A 19,119-nucleotide genomic window follows, 5' to 3' on the forward strand; every position below is an offset into this window, starting at 1 on the left:
GGGGTCCTTGATGATGGATGCTGCTTTTTTGTGGCAGTGCCCCTTGCTGATGTGCTCATTTGTGGGGAGGGCTTTCCCTGAGATGGACTGTGCGTATCCACTAGGCTTTTCTGATCGTGGGCATTGATGATTCAATACCATGATACAACCAGACGGGATACTCCTTACTGTGCATCTATAGGTTTTTGTAAAAGTTTTAGGTGACATGCCAAATCCGCTCAAGCTTCTAAGAAAGTGGAAGCACTGCTGTTTCTTCTCTGTAATGGCATTAGCATGTTGGTCCCAGGACAGATCCTCTGAAAAGATAATGCCAATTAATTTAAAGTTACTGACCCTTTCCCATGTGGATCCCCTGATGAAGACTGGCTCATAGACTTCTGGTTTCCTCCTCCTGTAGTCAATTATCAGCTCTTCGGTTTTGCTGACGTTGAGTGAGAGGTTGTTGTTGTGGCATATGGGAGGGAATTTTCAATCTCCCTCCCATTTGCTGATTTGTCACCACCTTTGATTCAGTCAACAACAGTGGTGTCGTCAGCAAACTTGAAAATGGCATTGGAGTCTGTATTCAGCCTCACAGTAATAAATATAAAGTGAGTAGAGCAGGGGTACTAAGCACACAACCTTATGGTGCCCCTGTGTTGATGAGATTGTAGAGATGTTTTTGCCAATCCCAACTGATTGTGGTCTGAAAGTGATGAAATCGAGGATCCAATTGCACAAGGAGGTATTGAGGCCAATATCCTGGAGTTTATTCATTTGTTTTGAGGGGGTGATGGTGTTGAATGCAGAGCTGTAATCAATAAAGGCAGCCTGATGTATGCAGCTTCACTGTCCAGATGTTCCAGGACTGAGTGAAGAGCCAGTGAAATGCCACTTGCTATTGACGTGTTGTGACGGGAGGCAAATTGGAGTGGTCCGAGTCACTGCACAGGCAGGAGTGGATATGTTTTGTGACCAACCTCTCAATAACTTCATCGCAGTGGTTGCAAGTGCTACTGGACAATCACCACTGAGCAGTTTACAAAGTTCTTCTTACGCACTGGTGTAAGTGAAGCCTGGTTGAAGCAGACAGGTACCATAGACCGCCGAAGTGGGAGGTTAAAAGACGTTAGTAAACACTATAGCCAGTTGATTACTACAGATCTCCAGTATTCAGCTACACATACCATCTGGGCCAGATGCTTTCCGTGGGCTCATTCTCCTGAAGGATGCTCTCACGATGGCCTCAGAGTCTGAAATCACAGGGCCATCAGGGGCTGTGGTAGTTTGTGAAGGTGTTTCCATGTTTTGTCAGTCAAAGTGAGCAGAAACCTCACTGAGCTCATCTGGGGCGAAACCTTGTTGTCACATTTGTCATTTGGTTTTACTTTGTGCGAGATGACAGCATTCAAGACCTGCCACAGTTGTCAAGCATCCTTCGGTGATTCAAGTTTGGTGTGGGATTTCCACTTTGCATGTGAGATGGCTTTCTGGAGGTCATACCTGGAACTTTGGTACTTTCCTTGGTTGCTGGATATGAATACCACCAATATAGCCCTCAGTAGATTGCAAATCCCTTGATTCATCCAGCACTTCCGGTTGGGGAAGACTTCGAATGATTTTGTGGGGACACATTAATCCACAAGTGTCTTTATAACGTCCACAAAAACCACAGCATATTCATTCAGATCCTCTGATGAGTCCACCAATTCAAAGCAGTTCCTTAGCTGCTCCTCTTCTTCCTGAAACCACCTTTCTTGTCCTCACGTCTGGTGCCTCGGCCTTTAGCCTCTGCCTGTATGTACTGTGGGGAGCAGGAGGACAGCCAGGTGATCAGATTTCTGGAAATGCAGTCTAAGGATGGAGCGGTCGGCATTCCTTACGGTAGTATAGCCACAGTCGAAGTTCCTGACAAAGATCTGAAAGGCATCGTAGCAGGTTGTTTCTTGTATGTTAATCACGGCACTCAATACATTGAATGCCTTTGGTGATATGTAAACTGTGGTCAGGATCACGGCAGAGTACTCGCTCGGTAAATTCAATTTACATTTTGAAGTAAATTTATTATCAAGTACATATATGTCACCATATATAACCCCGAGATTCATTTTTTGTGGGCGTACTCAAATCTATAATAGAATAATACCCATACTAGAGTCAACAAAAGTCCGCATCAACATGGATGTACAACCAGTGTGTAAAAGACACATCCCGTGCAAATACAAAAAATAAATAATAATGATAAATAAATACAAATAAATATTGAGAACAGGAGCTGAAGTGTCCTTGAAAGTGAATCCATAAATTGTGGGAACATTTCAATGATTAATTGAACGCAAACTCGAGGAAATCTGCAGATGCTGGAATTTCAACCAACACACATCAAAGTTGCTGGTGAACGCAGCAGGCCAGGTAGCATCTCTAGGAAGAGGTACAGTCGACGTTTCGGGCCGAGACCCTTCGTCAGGACTAACTGAAGGAAGAGCTAGTAAGAGATTTGAAAGTGGGGGGGGAGGGGGAGATCCAAAATGATAGGAGAAGACAGGAGGGGGAGGGATGGAGCCAAGAGCTGGACAGTTGATTGGCAAAAGGGATATGAGGGGATCATGGGACAGGAGGTCCAGGGAGAAAGAAAAGGGGGGGGGAAAGCCCAGAGGATGGCCAAGGGGTACAGTGAGAGAGACAGAGGGAGAAAAAGGAGAGAGAGAAAGAATGCGTGTATATAAATAAATAAGGGATGGGGTACGAGGGGGAGGTGGGGCATTAGCGGAAGTTAGAGAAGTCAATGTTCATGCCATCAGGTTGGAGGCTACCCAGACGGAATATAAGGTGTTGCTCCTTCAACCTGAGTGTGACTTCATCTTTACAGTAGAGGAGGCCGTGGATAGACATATCAGAATGGGAATGGGACATGGAATTAAAACGTGTGGCCACTGGGAGATCCTGCTTTCTCTGGCGGACAGAGCGTAGGTGTTCAGCGAAACGATCTCCCTGTCTGCGTCGGATCTCGCCAGTATATAGAAGGCCGCATCGGGAGCACCGGACGCAGTATATCACTCCAACGGGATCCCGCCACTAAGCACATCTTTCCCTCCCCCCCTCCCCAATGGCTCTCTGCAGGGATCGCTCCCTATGCGACTCTCTTATCCATTCGTACCCCCCCATCCCTTCCCACTGATCTCCCTCCCGGCACTTAGCCTTGCAAATAGAACAAGTGCTACACATGCCCTTACACTTCCTCCCTCACCACCATTCAGGGCCCCAGACAGTCCTTCCAGGTGAGGCGACACTTCACCTGTGAGTCGGCTGGGGTGATATACTGCGTCCGGTGCTCCTGCTGTGGCCTTCTATATATTGACGAGACCCGATAGTTAAGGTTCAGAACTTCAGCACTTAATCATTAGTTGTTTCAGTCAGAAGAACAAGAGTGTGACAAGACCACTTTGCATACACGTGATTATTTGCATACATCTGATCACTGCATCTGTGCATACATGTACTTGTGCGTGTGACAATAGTTTGACTTTGAGCGTCAGATCTTTTGCATAAAGATCAGGCATCACATTGAAAAGTTAATTAAATCAAAGAGAGCTGCAAAATGGGGAGAGAAACAGTTTTATGGATTAGCTCCACAATTACCATGGATGATGGAGGAACTCAGAGGGCGAGGCAGTGTCTATGGAGGGAAGTGAACGGGTGCTTTTGTTCTTAGGGTTTTAGTGCTTAATACTAGAGGCTACGTATTTAAGGTAAGTTCAAACGAGGTGTGCAGGACAGCATTTTTTACTGAGTGTTGGGTGCCAGGGATGTCCTGGAGTCAGATACAATTAAAGAGGGTCTTAGACAGGCGAATATGCAGAGACTGGAGGATATGGACCATGTACAGGCGGAAGGGTTTAGTGTAATCAGGCATCATTAGCTTAATGAGTTTGGCACAACATTGTGGGCCGAAGTGCCTGTACCTGTGTTATGTTGTTTGACCCACTGTGTTCCTCCAGTATTTTGTGTGTTGCTCCAGATCCCTGCATCTGGAGTCTCTTGTGACTCTCTGGCTACAAAAGCAGGTGGAAGGCTGGGTATCCTGGGTGAACAAGTCCTCACCTAACACTCCAAGGCATTTTTTTTGCCATGGATTAGTGGGGCAGGATCATGGTGGTTACAGTTTCAATTCAACAAGTTCAAGTTTATTGTCATTCAAATCTATACAACGGAACGAAACAACACACCTCTGGGACCAAGTTGCAAAACACGGTAGATATACAGTATCACATACAGCACATAAAATTATATTTGCACAATAATGTTAACAAATGATATTAAAAAATCGGTAGATGCACTATTCCACAAATTGTGAGGCATTTAATTGCTGAGGCTACTCCAGAAGTATTTCCATACCTGCGTCAGGAAGACCTAGGCCATAGGCCCGGGGAAAGTTACACACATGGCAGAAATTTTCCAGAAATGATCAGTGGGTCAGGTGGCATCTGTGGAAAAGAAAGTGAATTTATATTAATGTGTCTGGCACTGTTCATTAGAACCAGGAAATGGAGAAAACATGTGATGTTTCAATTGCAGTAAGGGGGAATGTGAGAGGATGGAAAGAACCCAGGTAATACCTCTAATAGGGCGAGACCAGATGGATTAATGTGGCATTTGGAAGCACGTTCTGCTTGGTTTTCCGTGGTGTTGTCAACCACAGGACTGGGACAGGTCAAGCTTGCCTGGGCTTTACTAGTACAAGAGAGAAGAAAAATCTAAAACACTGATGAATGCCTGAAAAAAAATGGCCAGTTCCGATGCAGAAAGAAAGAAAGAGTTATCTAAATTTAGGGAATCTGATACTGTCTGGAAAGTTGCAACGTGCCCAGGCGGACGATGAGGTATTTCTCCTTAAGCTTCAGTTGGATCTCATTATGACAACACAAGAGGCCATCAGTTGATAGACTGGGAGCAGGATGGGGAAATCAAAGTGGCAGACGATCAGAAGATCTCAGAACTCAGTGGGTTGAGCAGCAGCTGGGGAGGGGAGAAATGGTTGTCATTTTGGGTCAGGAGCTTATCTCAGGATTGATAGAGGAGAGGGAAGGTAACCCAGTAAAAAAAAAGGAGTGGGGGAGGCTGGAAAGTGAAAGGTGGACTGATGTTGAGTGAAAAAAATAATAGGCAGAGGAAGCTTGTGGGGGCTCAAATATCAATCAATACATGAAGCTTGAGGAACAGTCAGCTTACATTTGTACAATCTTCTTTATTTTTAGAAAAAACAGCCACTGCAATGAATAAAATCCATGCAGATCATTGTCTTGAGTGATGGGGGGTAGGTAGAGAGAAAGCGGCTTCTGCTGTGCATCATGAATGAGGCTGAATAATCAGATGCATCTCCTTTTGCTTACATAGAAAGGTTATTGAAGGAGCATTGCAAACAGAGTGGTTGACTATAAAGAAGGGATTTTTTTTAGCCAAAGAGTGGTGAATTTGTGGAATGCTCTACCACAAACTGCAGTGAAGGCCAAGTCCATTGGAGCATTCAAAGCAGAAGTTGATAGATTCCTGAATGGTTGGGGCATCAAAGGATATGGTGAGAGGGCAGGTGTATGGGGTCGAATGGGATCCAGCGTCAGCCACGATGAAAAGATGGAGCAGACTCGATGGGCTGAATGGCCTACTTTGCTCCTTTATCTTATGGTCTATGATAATTTGTAGTTGTGGTAGAGGGATTGGTGGCACAGAAAATGAAAATGAAGAATAGTTGAGAGCATGAAGTTATTAATTCGGCGTGTTCTCCACAGCATTCACGTCCACCACTAAGGATATCTGATGTACTTACCCATATAAAGAAGATATCATGGAAGATCTGATTAGATAGAGTGTACCATTGTGAAAGAGTGTAGTAAAATTTCAAGAGAAGGAATGTCGATTTTTTTTCAGAAACAGCGAAGGAAGATTATACTGATGGAATTTGGGACTGTGGAACCACATACTTTGGAGATCAATGAGTTGATAATTACTTGCATAGAAAATCCGGCGAACTATTATAGGATTTCACAGCCAATGAAGTGCTTTTGAAGTGGGCATTGCTGACAATGTTAAGACAAGAACGTAGATCGCTGGAACGGAACACATTCGTCTGTGGAATATCTAGGCAGAGAGAGCGAGGCCAGCGCAGGAGGTGTGACCCAAAGGGGCAGGTTTACACAGGAGGTTTCTCCTCCTCTCTGTCTATGGTAGAGTATCAGAACGGTCGAGGGGAACGCCATTGGTAATGAGCCGGTTTGACTGCTGCTGGGCACCGTACTCTGTCGCTCGGTGATGACGGTCAGACGAACGACGAGTCAGTGAGAGGATGACGGCGGAGCCGAACGGCTCGGTGTCGGTGGTGGCGGACCCACAACACGCCAACAAGCTGCTGAAGAGCCTCAGCTCGTTCCGGGAGGAGCCGCTGTTCTGTGACGCCGTGCTGGTGGTGGAAGGGGAGCAGATTCCGGTGCAGAAGAACCTGCTGGCAGCCGCCAGCCCGTACGTCAGGTGGGTGTGTGTGTGGGGGGGGGGGGCCGGGGTCGGACACCGGTGGTCCGGTCTGCAGCCTCCAGGGTCCCGGTCACGTCTTCGTTAGAGGGAGCGGGATCCGGCTGGGCTAGGGGTTGCTGCGGTGGTCCGGAGGTCGGCTTCAGGACACCGGTCACGGCAGCTTAAGAGGGAGTGGGGCTGGGGCTAGGCCAGAGTAGGCAGCACTTGGTGCAGGCTGATCATGACAGCGTTAGAGGGAGCGGGGCCAGAGTGCTGCTGGGCTGGGCAGGGCAGGGCAGCGGTGTTTCCAGCGTACTGGACACGCAGCATTTGAGGGAGGAGCTCGGGTGAGCGTGGACACCAATTGTTCGGGTTGACGGCTGCTGGGTAGTGGTCACAACAGTGGTCGAGGTCTGACCATCGTGTCCAAACTTAACAACTTCCTCAACCCTTAGTAACCCTATGCCTATGCCCATCCCGCTCCCCATTCCAGTACTGTATATCCGCCACACCTCGTCAATTCACCATTCTCCACCACACTTTTCTTCCTCCAGAATTTCTGATCCCCTCCGATAACCCCTAACCCCTCTTACTAAGATTCCCAATTCGCTCCTCCTCCAAAAATACCCACCGTCTACTTTCAGAGACCCCTCCCCATTTCAAAGTTGTCAGTTCTCTTCTGCAGTTTTATTTGTTCAGTTAAACTTTAAAGTTAGCTTTGAGGTATTTATTTAAACAGTAGCTGGGTGGTATGGAGCAAGAAATGGGCAAAACTAAAACAAGTTACAACAGGAATTCTTGTGTGGAAGAGTTGAGCAGACAAGGAGAAATGTGTTCCCAACCCAAGGGTGTGGTGATGGTGGTGCCCTACCCTTTGCAGTATATGGCTTGAACATACCTTTCAACTTTTCACAGAAGTTACTACAAAAATTTCAAGCAATGTTTAGATTTTATCTGAAAGATGTAACTAAGTGCAATAGTTGTGTAAGAGGCAAAACTTTAGGGAATGAAATATTCCCATAGGGTGTATGCCTGTAAATGCATCTGTATGTTGTTTCTTTTTGCTTGTGTAGGACACAACCTTGAATTTCTGATTAGCATTATTTTATTACTAACTGCATTTCATGTGATAAAAGAAGCAGGATCAATTTACCACATGTGAGAGCAAATACTGTAGTTGCATTCTTTCATTTCTAAATCTGAGATTGAATGATGAATCAGACCACAAATCACATAATTAACAGAATTCATATTGTCACAAGTTCACAGACTTCAATATGAAATCCACATGTACAAGGAGCACAGATCCAGTGATTTCTTCATACACGATGGAGAAGGTCAGAACCAGGTTTAGTATCATAGTCATAGTCATACTTTATTGATCCCGGGGGAAATTGGTTTTCGTTACAGTTGCACCATAAATAATTAAATAGTAATAAAACCATAAATAGTTAAATAGTAATATGTAAATTATGCCAGGAAATAAGTCCAGCACCAGCCTACTGGCTTAGGGTGTCTGACCCTCCAAGGGAGGAGTTGTAAAGTTTGATGGCCACAGGCAGGAATAACTTCCTATGACGCTCTGTGTTGCATCTCGGTGGAATGAGTCTCTGGCTGAATGTACTCCTGTGCCCAACCAGTACCTTATGTAGTGGATGGGAGGCATTTTCCAAGATGGCATGCAACTTGGACAGCATCCTCTTTTCAGACACCACCGTCAGAGAGTCCAGTTCCATCCCCACAAAATCACTGGCCTTATGAATGAGATTGTTGATTCTGTTGGTGTCTGCTACCCTCAGCCTTCTGCCCCAGCACACAACAGCAAACATGATAGCACTGGCCACCACAGACTCGTAGAACATCCTCAGCATCGTCCGGCAGATGTTAAAGGACTCAGTCTCCTCAGGAAATAGAGACAGCTCTGACCCTTCTTGTAGACAGCCTCAGTGTTCTTTGACCAGTCCAGTTTATTGTCAATTCGTATCCCCAGGTATTTGTAATCCTCCACCATGTCCACACTGACCCCCTGGATGGAAGCAGGCATCACTGGTGCCTTAGCTCTCCTCAGGTCTACCACCAGCTCCTTAGTCTTTTTCACATTAAGCTGCAGATAATTCTGCTCACACCATGTGACAAAGTTTCCTACTGTAGCCCTGTACTCAGCCTTATCTCCCTTGCTGATGCATCCAACTATGGCAGAGTCATCAGAAAACTTCTGAAGATGACAAGACTCTGTGCAGTAATTGAAGTCCGAGATGTAAATGGTGAAGAGAAAGGGAGACAAGACAGTCCCCTGTGGAGCCCCAGTGCTGCTGATCACTCTGTCGGACACACACTGTTGCAAGCACACGTACTGTTGTCTGCCAGTCAGGTAATCAAGAACCCATGACACCGGGAGAGCATCCACCTGCATCGCTGTCAGCTTCTCCCCCAGCAGAGCAGGGCGGATGGTGTTGAACGCACTGGCATATGTTGTGAAATTTGTTGTTTTCTGGCAGCAGTACAATGTAATACATAATAAAAACTATAAATTACAGGAAGTTTATATATAAAATAATTAAATTCCATAAGTAGTGCAAAAATGGTGAGGTAGTGTTCATGGGTTCATTGTCTGTTTAGAAGTCTTATGGCTGAGGGGTAGAAGCTGTTCCTGAAACATTGAATGTGTGTCTTCAGGCTCCTGTACTTTCTCCTTGATGGTAGTAATGCGAAAAGGGCATGTCCTGGGTAATGGGAGTCCATAATGATGGATGCCACCTTTTTGAGTTACCGCCTTTTGAAGATGTCCTTAATGTTGGGGATGGGGAAGCTAGTGCCCACGATGGAGCTGGCTGAATTTACAACTTTCTGCAGCTTTTTCTGATCCTGTGCAGTGACCCCTCCATACCAGATGGTGCTGCAACCATTTAGAATTATCTCCACATAGAAATTTGTAAGTGTCATGCCATTTCTCCTCAAACTCGTAATGAAATATAGCTGCTGTTGTGTCCTCTTTGCATCAATATGTTGAGCCCAGGATAGAACTTCACAGATGTTGAAACGCAGGAACAGGAAACTACTCACTGCTGATTGCTCAGTGAGGAGCTGTGTGTGTTCCCTTGACTTACCCTTCCTGAAGTTCATAATCAGTTCCTTGGTTGAGTGTGAGATGATTGTTGTGATACTACTCAACCAGCAGATCTGTCTCACTCCAGTATGCCTCCTCGTCATCCATCTGAAATCCTGCCAACAGTAGCTGTGTTGTTGGCAAATTTATAGATTGAGCTGTGCCTAGCCACACAGTTTTATGTGTAGAGAGAGTAGAGCAGTGGGTTAAGCACGCATCCTTGAGGTGCGCCGGTGTTGATTGTCAATGGCAAGGAGATGTTATTTCCAATCTGAATGGACAATGGTCTCCCAGTGAGGAAGTCTGGGATCCAGTTGCAGAGGGAGATACAGAGCCAAGGTATGGAGCTTTTTTGATTTGTACTGAGAATTGATTGTGTTGAATGCTGAGTTTTAATCAATAAACAACAGCCTGACACAGGTGATGGACAGCCATGTGGAGAGCCAGTGAGGTTGCATTCACTGTAGACCTATTATGATGGGCAAATTGCAGCAGGTCCAGGTGCTTGCTTAGGCAGGAGTTGATCCTAGCCAAGACCAACCTCTCAATTGCTGTGAGTGCCACTGAGTGATAGTCATCGAGGCAGCTCACACTGCTCTTCTTGGGCACTGGGATGATTGTTGCCACTCTGAAGCAGGTCAGAACCTCCAAATGCAGCAGTGAGAAATTGAAGATGTCCTTGAACATTCCTGCCAGTTAGTTGGCACAAGTTTTGAGAGCCCTACCAGGTACACTAACAGGGTCCTATGCATTGTAATGGTTTACCCTCTTGAAAGATGGCAAATCATACTTAAAGGGTTGAGGGTGGATATGCAATGGGGATCATGGGGAACAAGGACATGGCAGACCAATTGAATAACTACTTTGGTTCTGTCTTCACTAATGAGGACATAAATAATCTTCCAGAAATAGTAGGGGACCGAGGGTCTAGTGAGATGGAGGAAATGAGGGAAATACATGTTAGTAGGGAAGTGGTGTTAGGTAAATTGAAGGGATTGAAGGCAGATAAATCCCCAGGGCCAGATGGTCTGCATCCCAGAGTGCTTAAGGAAGTAGCCCAAGAAATAGTGGATGCATTAGTGATAATTTTTCAAAACTCTTTAGATTCTGGATTAGTTCCTGAGGATTGGAGGGTGGCGAATGTAACCCTGCTTTTTAAAAAAGGAGGGAGAGCGAAACCGGGGAATTATAGACCGGTAAGCCTGACATCGGTGGTGGGGAAAATGCTAGAGTCAGTTATCAAAGGTGTGATAACAGCACATTTGGAAAGCGGTGAAATCATTGGACAAAGTCAGCATGGATTTGTGAAAGGAAAATCATGTCTGACAAATCTCATAGAATTTTTTGAGGATGTAACTAGTAGAGTGGATCGGGGAGAACCAGTGGATGTGGTATATTTGGATTTTCAAAAGGCTTTTGACAAGGTCCCACACAGGAGATGAGTGTGCAAACTTAAAGCACACGGTATTGGGGGTAAGGTATTGATGTGGATAGAGAATTGGTTGTAGACAGGAAGCAAAGAGTGGGAATAAACGGGACCTTTTCAGAATGGCAGGCAGTGACTAGTGGGGTACTGCAAGGCTCAGTGCTGGGACCCCAGTTGTTTACAATATATATTAATGACTTAGATGAGGGAATTAAATGCAGCATCTCCAAGTTTGCGGATGACACGAAGCTGGGTGGCAGTGTTAGCTGTGAGGAGCATGCTAAGAGGATGCAGGGTGACTTGGATAGGTTAGGTGAGTGGGCAAATTCATGGCAGATGCAATTTAATGTGGATAAATGTGAGGTTATCCACTTTGGTGGCAAGAACAGGAAAACATTATTATCTGATTGGTGGACGATTAGGAAAAGGGGAGGTGCAACGAGAGCTGGGTGTCATTGTACACCAGTCATTGAAAGTGGGCATGCAGGTACAGCAGGCGGTGAAAAAGGCGAATGATATGCTGGCATTCATAGCAAGAGGACTCAAGTACAGGAGCAGGGAGGTACTACTGCAGTTGTACAAGGCCTTGGTGAGACCACACCTAGAGTATTGTGTGCAGTTTTGGTCCCCTAATCTGAGGAAAGACATTCTTGCCATAGAGGGAGTACAAAGAAGGTTCACCAGATTGATTCCTGGGATGGCAGGACTTTCATATGATGAAAGACTGGATGAACTAGGCTTATACTCGTTGGAATTTAGAAGATTGAGGGGGATCTGATTGAAACGTATAAAATTCTAAAGGGATTGGACAGGCTAGATGCTGGAAGATTGTTCCTGATGTTGGGGAAGTCCAGAACGAGGGGGTCACAGTTTGAGGATAAAGGGGAAGCCTTTTAGGACCGAGATGAGGAAAAACTTCTTCACACAGAGAGTGGTGAATCTGTGGAATCTGTGCTAAAGGGATCAGGGGGCATGGAGAGAAGGCAGGTTCAGGGTTCTGAGTTGGATGATCAGCCATGATCGTACTGAATGACGGTGCAGGCTCGAAGGGCCGAATGGCCTACTCCTGCACCTATTTTCTATGTTTCTATTTAAAAACATAAACACGAGGAATTCTGCAGATGCTGGAAATTCAAGCAACACACATCAAAGTTGCTGGTGAATGCAATAGGCCAGGCAGCATCTCTAGGAAGAGGTACAGCCGACGTTTCGGGCCGAGACCCTTTGTCAGGACTAACTGAAAGAAGAGCTATGTTCTGACGTTGGGTTCTGAGACAGAGATCACAGGGTCACCAGATACTGCAGAGATTCATGCAGCTGTGGTTTTATTCTCCCTTTCAAAATTTACTAAGAAGGCATTGAGCTCATCTGGGAGTGAAGCTTCACAGTCTTTCATGATATTTGGTTTCACTTTGTAGGAGGTAATGGCCTACAGGCCCTGCCAGAGAGGATGTACATTCAATTCTGTCTCTAACCGCAATTGGAATTGTTTTATTTTTGTTCTTAAAATAACCTCTGTAGGACATACCAGGACTTGTATAGTTCTGGATCATTGGTCTTGAATGTCACAGATCTAACCCTCAGTATACTACGAGTCTCTTGGTTTATCTACGGCTTTAGGTTTGGGTATGTCTGGTATCTTCTCAAAGACACACTCATCCACATCAAGATGTTAAATTTGTGGCATTTATTGAGGGCGGTTGTGGAGCCAATTGTTCAGAAATTTCTGGTGGATGGAAACTTGTGCTATCTCTCCCTCTTCACAAGCTGTTTGGTTTATTACAAACTTATAATAAGGTGTGATCTTCCCATGATTGTTTCTTTTCCTCGCTGGCAGTTTGGCCAAAGTAACTGTATTCATTTTTTTAATGTGAAATGCTGGTCCATGAAGTGTAAAAATGTTATTTTGGAGAATTTCCCTGAACATCATTTACAGGATTTCTTAAAAGCAATTGAATTGCATGACTTGAAATTCTTTATCAGAGAAAAAATGTAAAAGTTAACAGAGAATTTGATCAATGTTGTTGGTGACACTGAACTGTGGATAACTAAAGTTTTGTGCTTGAAGTGTTTCTTTTCTCTTCAAGTTTCCTGAATTGCCCCAAACAATTGTAAAATATACTTTATTTTGCCAAATTGCATCTGTATGAAGTAACTTTTGTTTTATTTAACTTGCATGAAACACAAATATGAAATTGCTTGAACATAAGAGACTGATGTACAAACCATTGTGTGCTGGGATCATGCAAGATAACATGCTTGCTTGGAACTATACTGTGGCATGCAAAAGTTTGGGCACCCCTGGTCATAATTTCTGTTACTGTGAATAGTTAAGTGAGCAGAAGATGAACTGATCTCCAAAAGTCATAATGTTAAAGATGAAACATTCTTTTCAACATTTTAAGCAACATTAGTGTATTATTTTTGTTTTGTACAATTTTAGAGTGAAAAAAAGGAAAGGAGCACTATGTAAAAGTTTGGGCACCCCAAGAGATTTGAGCTCTCAGATAACTTTTACCAAGGTCTTAGACCTTAATTAGCTTGTTAGGGCTATGGCTGTTCAGTCATCATTAGGAAAGGCCAGGTGATGAAAATTTCAAGGCTTTATAAATATCCTGACTCCTCAATGGATGACAGATGAAATCAAAAATCCAATGGAAGAAAGGAAACGGAAGAAAGCAAATCCTATAGAATATAAGTCCTTAGTTAAAAAAAAGTTAAAAGCTTATGTCAAAAAGCCAAAGAAGAATGGTTAAACCAGGAATGTGAGCAAATAGAAAGAATCCCTATTACTCATCCAAAAAGGTTATATCAACAAATCAAGAATATCACTGGTGAAAAGCTCCTTTGTTCTTCAGGTGGATGTTTGAAACCAAAGGACGGTACCATTATTATGGAAAAAGATGAGATTATGAACAGATGGACTGAGTATATTCAGGAATTGTTTGAAGATGATCGAGGTGGAAAAACCAGAAATTAAGATAAACATTGAAGGTCCAAGTATTTTAAAATCTGAAGTTCGTAATGCAATAAATAAGATGAAGGAAGGAAAGGCAGCAGGTCCTGATGAAATAGTAATAGAACAAATTATTGAAGTTTATGGAATTGAAAAATGTACGGGGTCTTTCTTTTTTTTGTATGTTAAATTTAAAATGGCTTCTTTATGTTATACTGGAGAATGCTTCTTTGTTATGTTAAATGCTGAGAAAGTCTCTAACTAGACATTTGCTTGGGTAAATACAGATATCAGGGTGCTATTAGCCAATGGGTGGTCATGTATCATTTTGTTTTCGGATGATAATGCTGTCTCATATGACTGGGAACGGGGTTTTGGCGGGGAATAGGAGGAGAGACGGGGAGGACGGCGGACGTGCGGAAAGGCTCCGGTTGATCACTTCGGGTGGTCCCGAATTGTGAGTCGACAGGATTCGGGTGGTCGTCAGGAATCGATTGAGCTCCAACGGTTGCCCGCGAAGAACTTGGACTTCGAGTCTTGGCGCCTTTTTTTCATTACTTTCTTTTTTGTATTGAATTTATATTAATGTCATAGACTTAGTAATATCTATAAAGTGTATTTGATAAAACGTACTACTGGGTGTGCTGGCTGATGATTGATGTTTGGGATTGATTCGGGCGGCAGCCGACTCCGTGGGAAATGTTGAGGCAGGTGCTGGGTGGGATTTCCCCTAGACATATACGAGCCAATATAACTGAGCATTACAAAAACTTACTGATTTAATCAATGACATTTATGAGACTGGAATAGTACCAGCAGAGATGAAAAAACATCAGTATTTGTCACTCTTCCTGAGAAAGCTGGAGCAATAGAATGTGAATTACATAGGACCATAAGTTTAATGAGTCATATCACTAAGATACTTCTAAGAATTTTGATGACAAAATCTAAAAGTAAGATACAAGCTGAAATAGGCAAAGAACAATGTGGTTTTGTGAACAACAAAGGTACAAGAAACGCAATATTGATGTTAAGGATACTATCAGAACAAGCTATTCAAGTGCAAAAAGATTTGTTTGTTTTATCGACTACACAAAAGCATTTGATAAAGTGAAGCACAATAAGTTATTTGAAATACTACAGAAAACTCTAGATCTAGATTCGAAAGACCTCCACCTGATCAGAAATCTGTACTGGGAACAAACTACCCCTGTAAGAATAGATGGAGAAGTGAGTCAGTTTACGAAAAACAAGAGAGGCATTAGACAAGGGTGTATTTTCTCACCTGATTTATTTAATGTGTACAGTGAAACAATATTACAAAAAAAAGAGACATCTTGGAAACCAAAGTTGGTGGTGAAAACATTAATAATTTCAGATATGCAGATGACGCTGTGTTAATTGCAAGTACGGAGGAAAAACTACAAAACTAAATTGATATAATTGTCGAAGAAAGTGCAAAAATGGGTCTATCTATCAATTGCAAAAAGACGGACTGTGTGATGATATCCAAAAAGAAGGAGAATCCTATCTGTAGGCTGAGAATAAATGGGGAAGACATAAAACAAGTCAAGAACTTTTGCTACTTAGGAAGCTGGGTGACATCAGATGGCAGGTACGACTTGGACATCAAAAGAAGAATTGAGATGGCAAAAGACACCTTTACGAGAATGAAGAGTATACTGACCAATACTAAACTAGGCATGACAACCCACCTCAGAGTACTGAAATGTTACGTTTATCCAGTTATGTTATATGGCTCAGAATGTTCGACAATATCTAGTAACATGAGGAAACGAATTGAAGCAGCAGAGATGTGGTTTTTGAGGAGGATTCAAAGAATATACTTTATAGATATACTTTATACTTTATTGTCGCCAAACAATTGATACTAAAACGTACAATCATCACAGCAATATTTGATTCTGCGCTTCCCGCTCCCTGGATTACAAATCGATAGTAAATATTAAAAATTTAAATTATAAATCATAAATAGAAAATAGAAAAATGGAAAGTAAGGTAGTGCAAAAAAAACCGAGAGGCAGGTCCGGATTATTTGGATATATCATGGACAAAACGAATATCTAACGAGGATGTCATGAACAGAGCAAACACAAAAAGAGAAATAATGTATGAGATCATGAAAAGGAAACGTAACTTCATTGGACATGTGATTAGGAAAGAGGAGTTAGAATGCATGGTAATTATGGGAAAGATTGAAGGGAAGAAAGCAAGAGAAAGACAAATGATGGAGACAGCAGCCAGAGAATTGGAAACGAATACCAATGAATTAATCCACTTGACCCAAAACAGGAGTGTGTGGGCCATGGCAGTCAAAGCTCAAACTGGGCATGGCACCTGATGATGATGGTGATGACTCCTCAAACCTTGTCCAAACAATCAGCAGCCATGGGCTCCTCTAGGCAGCTACCTAGCACTCTGAAAATTAAAATAAATGATGCCCACAAAGCAGGAGAAGACTATAAGAAGATAGCAAAGCGTTTTCAGGTAGCCGTTTCTTCAGTTCGTAATGTAATTAAGAAATGGCAGTTAACAGGGTCGGTGGAGATCAAGTTGAGGTCTGGAAGACAAAGAAAACTTTCCGAGAGAACTGCTCGTAGGATTGCTAGAAAGGCAAATCGAAACCCCCGTTTGACTGCAAAAGACCTTCGGGAAGATTTAGCAGACTCTGGAGTGGTGGTGCACTGTTCTACTGTGCAGCGACACCTGCACAAATATGACCTTCATGGAAGAGTCATCAGAAGAAAACCTTTCCTGCGTCCTCACCACAAAATTCAGCGTCAGAAATTTGCAAAGGAACATTTAAAGAAGCCTGATGCATTTTGGAAACAAGTCCTGTGGACTGATAAAGTTAAAATAGAACTTTTTGGCCGCAATGAGCAAAGGTATGTTTGGAGAAAAAAGGGTGCAGAATTTCATGAAAAGAACACCTCTCCAACTGTTAAGCATGGAGGTGGATCGATCATGCTTTGGGCTTGTGTTGCGGCCATTGGCACGGGGAACATTTCACTGGTAGAGGGAAGAATGAATTTAATTAAATATCAGCAAATTCTGGAAGCAAACATCACGCCGTCTGTAAAAAAAAAAGCTGAAAATGAAAAGAGGATGGCTTCTACAACAGGATAGTGATCCTAAACACACCTCAAAATCCACAATGGACTACCTCAAGAGGCACAAGCTGAAGGTTTTGCCATGTCCCTCACAGTCCCCAGACCTGAACATCATCGAAAATCTGTGGATAGACCTCAAAAGAGCAGTGCTTGCAAGACAGCCCAAGAACCTCACAGAACTAGAAGACTTTTGCAAGGAAGAATGGGTGAAAATCTCCCAAACAAGAGTTGAAAGACACTTAGCTGGCTACAGAAAGGGTTTACAAGCTGTGAAACTTGCCAAAGGGGGTGTTACTAAGTACTGACCATGCAGGGTGCCCAAACTCTTGCTTCGGGTCCTTTTTCTTTTTTGTTATTTTGAAACTGTAAAAGGTGGAAATAAAAAAGTAACCTTGCTTAAAATATTAAAGAAATGTTTCATCTTTAACTTTATGCCTTTTGGAAATCAGGTCATCTTTTATTCACTTAGCCAGGGGTCCCCAACATTTTTTGCACTGCGGACCGGTTTAATATTGACAATATTCTTGCGGACCGGCGGGGGGGGGGGGGGTGGGGTGCAGGCGGGTAGGGTTGCCAACTTTCTCACTGTGTTTACCCCGAGAAAGACTACCATGACCATGAAGCCTTGCATGGGCACCCGTGTGCACATGCGTGACGTGCGTAATACATACCGTACGCATGCGTGTACGTGCTGATTTTTTTTTCTACAAATCTGTTTTGGCGATTCTGTTCAGTGAAGCTACATTGTACGTACGTTATTTCTACTTTATATAGGCTGTGTATTTTTCATATCATTCCTGCTTTTACTATATGTTAGTGTTATTTTAGGTTTTATGTGTTATTTGGTATGATTTGGTAGGTTATTTTTTGGGTCTGGGAACACTCAAAAATTTTTCCCATATAAATTAGTGGTAATTGCCTCTTCGCTTTATGCCATTTCGGCACGAAAGGTTTCATAGGAACGCTCTACCTTAGTGGGTGAAATACGGGACAAGGGTGGTCCCATATGGGACAAACCAGTTTAGCCCAATATACGGGATGTCCCGGCTAATACGGGACAGTTGGCAACCCTAGTGGGGGTGGGGGGGGTGTTAATCAGGACCAGAATATAGGTGATTAGTCAACTATAAGTCACTTATAAGTGGCTAATACAGTCAATTTCGTTTCAAAAAGAGTTTATCTAACGAATTTAATATTAAACACATAGCGCATATTTTCCTCGTATGAACATATAAAATCATTGCAACGCACCAATATCGCTGAATCGGTGGGTGGGCGCCCTGGGCTTGTTTTCCTGCAACAAGACCGTCCTATCGAGGGGTGATGGGAGACAGTGATATTCAAAGGTGTTTCCTTATGTCCGGTCTATTCCATGATTTAGTTTTCGTTGCATTCATTGCAGAAAACCCCGCTTCACAGGGAATGAGGAAAGGTGCAGCTGACTCGTATCGCCAAATCATATCGTTTCCTCGCGGCCCGGTGGTTGGGGACCACTGCACGTAGCTATTCACAGTAACAGAAATTTTGACCAGGGGTGCCCAAACTTTTGAATGCCACTGATGCACTGAACTGAATTAACTTGTTGATTTAGAATTAGATTTATTTATGACCTGAACATTAAAACATACAGTGAATTGTGTTATTTGTGTTGACAACTAACACACCCAAAGAGGTGTTGGGGGCAGCCTGCAAGTGTTGCCACACATGCCCACAATGTTCAGCAGAAGAACACAAGCAACAGCAAATTAGCTACTTTCCCAGCTCCCTCCACCTACCCCCTCATGCACACAGACAAGTCTTCAAACCCAGGACAGGCTACCTCTGATCCACAGAACTTGTCACTGGACTGTCAGACTCACAGATATCAGCTGCCAACTTTGGACTTTGCTGTGGGACTGACAGCTCATTGGTTTGACATTACAGGCCTCTGATCTTGGTGACCTGGCCCTTGTGGTACCTTTGGGCCTCTACCTTTGATCTTCAACCTTCAGACTCCAGATTTGCTGTGTTCTGCACT

General features: G+C 43.5%; 1 protein-coding gene across 2 annotated transcripts in view; it reads left to right on the forward strand.

Moving 5' to 3' along the window:
- Nucleotides 1-6,190: 6,190 nt before the first annotated feature.
- gan (gigaxonin) overlaps nucleotides 6,191-19,119 on the forward strand; it is a 134,819-nt gene continuing 121,890 nt past the window's right edge. Inside the window, exon 1 of one of the 2 annotated variants that reach the window (XM_063067129.1) lies at nucleotides 6,191-6,501. In XM_063067129.1, the coding sequence (XP_062923199.1) occupies nucleotides 6,320-6,501 (182 nt within the window). In that variant the 5' untranslated portion in view covers nucleotides 6,191-6,319. The remainder of the gene's footprint in view (nucleotides 6,502-19,119) is intronic. The other variant, XM_063067130.1, reaches the window with a different exon arrangement.

Source organism: Mobula hypostoma, chromosome 14, assembly GCF_963921235.1.
Source record: "Mobula hypostoma chromosome 14, sMobHyp1.1, whole genome shotgun sequence".
In the NCBI taxonomy this organism is placed as follows: domain Eukaryota; kingdom Metazoa; phylum Chordata; class Chondrichthyes; order Myliobatiformes; family Myliobatidae; genus Mobula; species Mobula hypostoma.